Genomic DNA, 7,134 nt, shown 5'->3' on the forward strand with positions numbered 1-7,134 from the left:
ACACGTCGGACTGCGCGCCTATAAATCCGTCCCACTGCGCTCTCGGTCGAGTTTCAGCGGGTGAGTGATGAAATTCCTCAAGTCAAGTCTCGAACCAACAGCGCCCCCTTTCCCGTGCCCTCCCCCCCTCTCTCTGTCTCTCTCTGTCCCTCGCCTTCTCTTCACTCCGCAGCTCTATTGCCTCTTTTACTTCGCCCTTCGTTCGATCGTTATTTGGAGAGAAAGGAATTTCGTGCTGCGCGCGAGATATCGCTACCTTCCCTCCGCTCAGATTTTCCCCTCGTGTTTATTTTCCATTTTAGCCCTCCTTTTCCCTTTCTTCACTCTGCCTTCTATCGAGTTCCGTCCTTCCCCTGCTTCTCTCTCTTTCTCTCTGGTGCTCGCTCGCTCCGCGCGACGCCTGCTTTCCGCTCCAAGATGCCAGTTGTATTCCCTCTGAGGCAACGCGACTCGACAACACGTAAAGATGAAAGGATCAAAGGAGTCTTGTTGCGTTGCGTGCGTATGAGCGAACGAGCTTTACGAACGAAGCAGACTATACACGCAGCGTACACGAGCCTGCTTGGGCACGAGCTGCTGGAGTGTCAAGGGCCGCTACCCACGCCGCTTTATTCTCTCTCTCTCTCTCTCTCTCTCTCTCTCTCTCTCTCTCTCTCTCTCTCTCTCTCTCTCTCTCTTTCTCTCCTCGCCTCTTACTTTTTTCTCCTTTCGACTTCGGCGGAGCGGACTGTGTTGACGTGGTCAAGCCCTACCCACCCGCGTGCCCTCATCTGATAGCATTGGCCTGGTCTGTCCTGAGCCTGTCGGGCCGCCCTTAATCAGAGAGAGTGTCTCGTGGCCGCGCAGTGCGCCGAAACAAAAAAACAGTGCAAACGCACTGCAAGGAGAGGAGTACTGCGTGTATTATGACCAAACATTATAGTTTGGGACATTTTGTGAAGGGAACATCTTTGTTTCTGACTAATCTTAGAGAGTTTCTGAGTTTGTGCGATTCATCATTCAGGCCAGTGTCATATCGCCGTACTAGTTGACGCATGAAAAGACGCGTCTGTGATGCGGCAGTAGCACTTATCGAGTCGCCCGCCCGCGAATACCCGACTGCCGCCCTCAACCCTCACGAGTTTCCGGCGCCGGTTTCCTGCTCACTGGCAGGCCTCCGTTGTGATCCCTCGCCGCGCGGCCCTGCAGCACAATGGTCTTGATTACAGCGCCAATAAGGGCCCCTGTTCGCCGCCCTGCCGCGCGCCGGCCCCTGGCGTGGGCGTGAAGTTCAGTGCGGCCAGGAGGCGAAGGGCAAAGGAGCTTGGTGGGGGAGGGCCGGCAGGGCGTGCATTGTGGGTGACAATGGGAAGGGAGCGCCGCCGGCCGGCATCATCGGCGCCGGTGTGCGGCCCGGTACGGTGCGGCGGGGTGGGGTTGTGGGGCGGGGCGGGGCGCACGTGGCCAGAATTGAATGAGCGCCGGCAGCATCAATGCCTTCGCAGGTACTCGGACACGAGCATCTCCTCGTCCGGCGCGAGTCTAATTGGAAGCAGCGCGGGGGCTCGATGAAGCCCCCCCCCCCCCCCCCCTGTACGGGATAGTCAACGGCTTTGTTTTACATAATCGGGAATAGTTTTGAACTATCGGGAATAGTTTTGAACTATCGGGAATAATTTTAAAGAATGTTTCATAACTTGTTGGTTATGTGGGAGTGCATAAATGAAACCAACGTGGGTTTTAATCACGTTTACCATTTTACTGTACATCACATCATTTATACAATCGTATGACGCAGTGGTCAACAACAAATTCGTGTCATTTACCCCTCAATGTACAGTTACAAATTCGCAGTTTCAAATTGCAGATTTTTCTTACAATGCTCCGTTGACTAAAGCGAGCTGGAAGCACGCCTTCGATTTCTCGCTCTCGACGGCCTGACGTTGAAGGCAGACGCCCAGCTTTTGCACAAGGTCGCCCAGCGTGCAGGTGACTGCGTTGCCCATGAAGTAGGTAATTTCGCTAGCACAAGCGACGGCAGGTTGCCAGAATCGCCATGAGGGAAGGTCCTTCGTGCAGCTTTCAATCTGCTTGTTGATGTTTTCGGTCGTCCGGCTGCTGCATGCGGCGCTGAGCTGCGAGGCAAATGCAATTTTTGTATTTGGCCACAAACTCAGCCAAATGTAATAGTCTCACTGACGAGGAAATAGGGCAGTGTTCTGTCTTTTGAGGTCCTCATACAAAACAGCAGGATCAGTAAAGTAAGATTAACTCCGTGTGCAGTAGTTTGGTCAATCCGCGTGGATAGAAAACATTAAGAAAAAAACACAGCAAGAAGGTGTAGAAATGCCAGAAACATACCTGTCCACCAGGGCTAGCGATGGCGACGCTCAGCTGTGAACAATAAAGTAATATCTTAATGTCATAGTGACTTCTTCATGTCAATTCATTTATTTCACTTTGAAACATTTCACCATATTTAACATTAACACATTTAGACGGATAGATCTGAACGTGTTTCATTTAAGTCAAAAATGTCGCAGAGGATTCCTCTTTGCTTTACTTACACAGGCAAGCGCCACTGCGGCAAAGAAGGTTTTGAAAGCCATTGCTGGGATGAAAGAGGCGGCTTGGTAACTGATGTGGTTTGGGCTGAGGCCGAATGGTTTTATAGGCGTTCATTTTCAAAACAACCGCATAATATTACCCAGAATCTGACTGCAGCAGAAAGCACTCCAACTCTAACAGCTGTGTTCACGTACTTGTGCAAATATCGCGTTGACCGTTTAGATTACTGATTACGACCACGAATGATTAGTGAGAATCGGCACATGTTATGCTGAACTCAGTTCACAACGACGTAGTAAGAGTAAATATTATTACACATTGATGAAGTGCTGAAATCGACTAAGCTCTGAATGGTGTGTGATAAAATCGAACATCAAACTCGCTGGTGTAGCATACCAGAGTTCCTTTCACCCTGTTTGAGCAATGTTCGTTTAACTTGAAACCCGAAGCCACACATATTTCTCGTAGTACGCGGGGATATGGTGTTAAAATAAAACGTTGAAACAACCCACGGATGTCGCGTTTCTTTTACACCATTCTTTAGAAGACTCTCAGAGGGACATCCGAAGGAAGACATTGACAGTCATCGATGTTTGCAGAAGAACGTGAATACAGTTGTTGGAGAGTGCCACCGTCAGATTCTGGGTAACATTATGCGGATGTTTTAAAATGGTCTTGCAACAGGCCGATCGTTTAGAAGGCCACCAAGGCCTATAAAACCATTCGGTCTCAGCCAAAGACACATCAGTGACATAGCTGACTCTCTCATCGCAGCAATGGCTTTCAAAACCTTCTTCGCCGCAGTGGCGCTTGCCTGTGTAAGTACACCAAACCAAGTTGCACTGGGACATTTCTGACTGAAATTTAACACATTCAATCTACCCTTGGAAATGTGTTTATGTTTAGTATAGTGCAATGTTTCAAAGTGAAATAAATGAATTGACACGAAGAAGATATTATTTTGTTGTTCACAGCTGTGCGTCGCCATCGCTAGCCCTAGTGGACAGGTATGTGTCTGACATTTCTACACCTTCTTACTGTGTTAGTTCCTTCTTGTTTTCTATCCACGCGGATTTACCAAACTACTGCACACGGAGTTAATCTTACATTTCCCGATCCTGCTATTCTGTATGAAAACCTCTAAAGACAGAACATTGCCCAATTTCCTCGTCCGTGAGACTGATTACATTTGGCTTACAGGGGCCATGCAGTAGGCAGAACATTTCAAACGTGCAGAAGCAGATTGAAATCTGCACGAGGGATGTTACTTCTGACCGATTCAACGACCCTGGCGAAGCTTGTGGCAGGGAAGCCGCATTCCATCTGAGGGCTGCAACCACCTGCTCGCTGGATGACATTCCCGGCCGGCTGCGCGTCTGCCTGAGATATAGGGGTGCCAGCGCCCTTAAGTATGATGAGGCAGAGGCTTGCGTCCAGCGCGCTCTTGACATCGTCCCCACCGTTCCCACCCCTAAACCCGCCCCGAGTAATAAGGTATGTCTGACCATTTCCTGCTTTGTTGATCTGTCTCCTATCTACAGGGTGGCTCACATACCGAGGACAATTTTGTAGTCATACAGTACCGCGTGAACCGTGCGGCCGTGCTTGGCACTTTATGGCACTTCGAGAGTAGGCAACATGGACATGTCTGCAAGTGTAACAACAAATTTGTCCGGTGGCTGGACCACCCTCTGTAGCAAGTAGTGTTGCAGTTACCACTATTGCTTCTGCGATATTTCAGTGAGATGTTTAAGAACGTAAAGAACAGAAAATTGCCCGATTTTGTGTTCTATGGAAATATTTTTATTTGCTTCGCAGCTCAGCGCAGCATGCAGCAGCCGGACGACCGAAAACATCAACAAACTAATTGAAAGCTGCACGAAGGACGTTCCTTCTTGGAGATTCTGGCAACCTGCCGTCTATTGTGTTAGCGATATTACTAACTTCATCGACAGCGCTGTCACCTGCACACTGGGCGACCTTGTGCAAAAGCTGGGCGACTGCCTCAGTCGTCAGGCCGTCGAGAGCTCAAAACCAAAGGCGTGCCTCGAGCTCGCTTTTGTCAACGGAGCTTTGTAAAAAAACGGTCGCAGAATAACACATATAAATACAGCAAATGTTTAATTGCACGCGGTGGGGTGGTGGGGTTAGTGACAGGGACCTGTTGTTGACCACTGCATTTTACGACTTAGTAAATTATGTCATTTATTAACAATAAAGTTGTGAACGTTTCGCAAACCCATCTTGATTTTTATGGTTCTACAGCATGCTAGAAACGGCGCTAAACCGACGCCAAGACACGACAACGTGAATTAACTTTTTTGTAGTTATCGTAGGCAGTGCACTTCAGGTGCGGATCAAGGAACGCAATAGGGTACACATTGTGTTAAATTTTATACGCCATCAAAGATAATTGTATGCCTACAAAAATAATGCACATCATGCAACATGATGATGTGTTGCACATTATAGTGCATAACCGTGCCTGATTTCTTCTGTAGGACCGCCGCAGCTAAGCGCCACGCGCCACAGTTGCCGACCCGGGGTTTGCAGGATCCGGCAGGATCCCATTTCGCATTTCGTCTCCTCTTCTCACTCTCCCGTCGGTATTCGCCCGGCTCCTCCTCGGCGCGGCCCCGCAGCGACGGCGGCGGCGCCCGACGAGAAATTCATCAAGTTTGCGGCCAAAACTTCTTCCTCGATATAAAGTAATCCAATTCGGCGCCGCGGCCCGAACCGGAAATAACAAAAGTAGTTCAATAACAATTCCTTATATTGCGCGTCTGTCGCGGGGCGTACTTCATTTACGTAACAACGTTCCACTATCCTCGCCCCTCCCCACCACTTCCACCGATGGCGCCCCTCTCTGGGCTCTGCGACATGCTAACGCACTCCCCCACATTAGAGCAGTGCGTTTTCAGATTTATGCATCACAACAAAATAAACCCCGGCGCCACGGCGGGGGATGCGTGTTCTCTCTCTCTCTCGTATCCGGCAGACAAGTGCCATCCTTCTCTGTTTCTCTCCTGTGATTGTGTGTGAAACGCCATCCCCACAGGTCGAGGGGGGCTGATTTCTCCTTTTTTTGTCTTCTTCCCTCTGACTCACGCATATCTCTCTCTCTCTCTCTCTCTCTCTCTCTCTCTCTCTCTCTCTCTCTCTCTCTCGTTTTTTCTCTCTTACTCTTTCTCTGTCCTCGCCCACGTATGCTTCCGCTACTGAAGGTCTCCCCCTTAAACCATACACCGAACATTAACATAAACGTCAGCGAACGCCCCGGCCAAAAAATGAAATACTGCTCGGGAGCCGCTCCATTCCAACTGTGGCGGGGGTGCTACTCCTCGTGTAGCGTGCCGCCCCTCCCCCGTGTGTGAGTGTGTGTGCGTGTGTGTACGGACGCGCGCACGCATATCGGGCTGGAGATCGTGATTTGTACAGCTATTCTGCCCAGGCAACTTCCTCTATGACCTAATAATGGGGCGGCCCGAAAGTGTGTGTGTGTGTGTGCGTGCGAGCGAGCCTTTGCTATAATGGCGAAAGATTGAAAAACATCGAGATGTTTTTGATCGATACGATACGACAACAAGGCAAATGGAGGAGGAGAGAGGGGTCGCGGAAACAAAATGTCACCACGATAGAAATACAAATAAACTGCGCGAAAAGTAAAATAAAAAAATGCGTCCCACGTAAAACATGAATCCTTTCAAATTTCACGTATAGGCACGAGGGCGCTGAGCTGCCGGGGTATGGTGGGGCGCACCTTGGCCTCATTTGCATGTGTTTGTGGGGGAAAGCTCCGCTGTTGAAGTGGTGTGCGGTAGAGCTCCGCTCGTGCTGCTGCGGCCCGATGGACTCGCCCGGCGGCTCCGAATCCCTGTGCCGTGCCCGAGCGCTCTCTTGTTTGCGAGGATGAGTGGCGCGCGTGCGGGGAGTGGACGGGCTGGACCCGCGGGGCTGCTCCGGGTCCATCTCCGGCCGAGGTGCGCGCCGAGTCCAGCCTCCCTCCTGCGCGCTAATCTTATATGTAGAGGTAGGTAGGTTTGCAGTCTCTGGTTTAGGCCGGCGGGTCGGGTGGGTCGGCCGCCCTCGGGAATGAGATTAGAAGGCTGTACTGTTTGACTGCCCACCAAATGCTCTTGCACGTAGCCCGGCAAGTCCTCGACAACAAGCTTATATTCCCCTGCTTAAAACAAATTCACCGCTCCTCTCCACGCCCATCTCTTTTTCGAAATTCCCGCGCAACATGCTTTGCCCACATCATGTGTCGGCGCTTCACGGCCGTGCGCCGGCTGGTCTTCAAGTCTGCGTGGTCGAGGCCCAGCAGGTGGCGCTGCCCGCAGGCCTCGATGTTTAATTAATAAATGGGTCCCCGTGTCGGCTGCTGCCCGGCCTGCTGCTGTCCAGCGTGTTTACTTCATTTGAATGTCATACCTAACGCAAACGGCAGCGCCGGCCTCTCTCTCCTTCCCTCCCTCCCTCTTAGGCAGGCGGAGGGCGCCCTGGAGGCAGGCCGTCCCGGCGCGCCTAGGTGTGGACGGGATGCCTACCCGGCAGGGGCCCGGGGAGCTGTGCCGTCCCGGCGTGCCA

General features: G+C 51.2%; 2 protein-coding genes across 2 annotated transcripts; one reads left to right on the top strand and one right to left on the bottom strand.

The window, feature by feature from the left end:
* Positions 1–1,667: 1,667 nt before the first annotated feature.
* Positions 1,668–2,650, bottom strand: LOC113210730 (uncharacterized). The gene is made up of 3 exons (XM_026428840.2): positions 2,547–2,650; positions 2,341–2,373; positions 1,668–2,114 (listed from the first exon to the last, which is right to left on the bottom strand). Exons 1-3 carry the CDS (start codon positions 2,586–2,588, stop codon positions 1,854–1,856), a joined length of 336 nt encoding a protein of 111 aa, XP_026284625.1. The 5' UTR covers positions 2,589–2,650; the 3' UTR covers positions 1,668–1,853.
* Positions 2,651–3,232: 582 nt separating this feature from the next.
* Positions 3,233–4,785, top strand: LOC113210727 (uncharacterized). The gene is made up of 4 exons (XM_026428836.2): positions 3,233–3,365; positions 3,522–3,554; positions 3,748–4,041; positions 4,366–4,785. Exons 1-4 carry the CDS (start codon positions 3,324–3,326, stop codon positions 4,624–4,626), a joined length of 630 nt encoding a protein of 209 aa, XP_026284621.1. The 5' UTR covers positions 3,233–3,323; the 3' UTR covers positions 4,627–4,785.
* Positions 4,786–7,134: the final 2,349 nt, after the last annotated feature.

This window comes from Frankliniella occidentalis, unplaced genomic scaffold (assembly GCF_000697945.3).
Source record: "Frankliniella occidentalis isolate FOCC.00 unplaced genomic scaffold, Focc_3.1 Scaffold2, whole genome shotgun sequence".
Lineage (NCBI taxonomy): Eukaryota > Metazoa > Arthropoda > Insecta > Thysanoptera > Thripidae > Frankliniella > Frankliniella occidentalis.

What these genes read in the sequence shown, in the direction of transcription:
- LOC113210730 (XM_026428840.2), bottom strand. Translation starts at nt 2,588, where the DNA reads ATGGCTTTCAAAACCTTCTTTGCCGCAGTGGCGCTTGCCTGT. An exon ending in CCGCAGTGGCGCTTGCCTGT is followed by an intron (nt 2,374 to 2,546) that starts GTAAGTAAAGCA and finishes TATTGTTCACAG; the next exon opens with CTGAGCGTCGCCATCGCTAG. An exon ending in TCGCTAGCCCTGGTGGACAG is followed by an intron (nt 2,115 to 2,340) that starts GTATGTTTCTGG and finishes TTTGCCTCGCAG; the next exon opens with CTCAGCGCCGCATGCAGCAG.
- LOC113210727 (XM_026428836.2), top strand. Translation starts at nt 3,324, where the DNA reads ATGGCTTTCAAAACCTTCTTCGCCGCAGTGGCGCTTGCCTGT. An exon ending in CCGCAGTGGCGCTTGCCTGT is followed by an intron (nt 3,366 to 3,521) that starts GTAAGTACACCA and finishes TGTTGTTCACAG; the next exon opens with CTGTGCGTCGCCATCGCTAG. An exon ending in TCGCTAGCCCTAGTGGACAG is followed by an intron (nt 3,555 to 3,747) that starts GTATGTGTCTGA and finishes TTTGGCTTACAG; the next exon opens with GGGCCATGCAGTAGGCAGAA.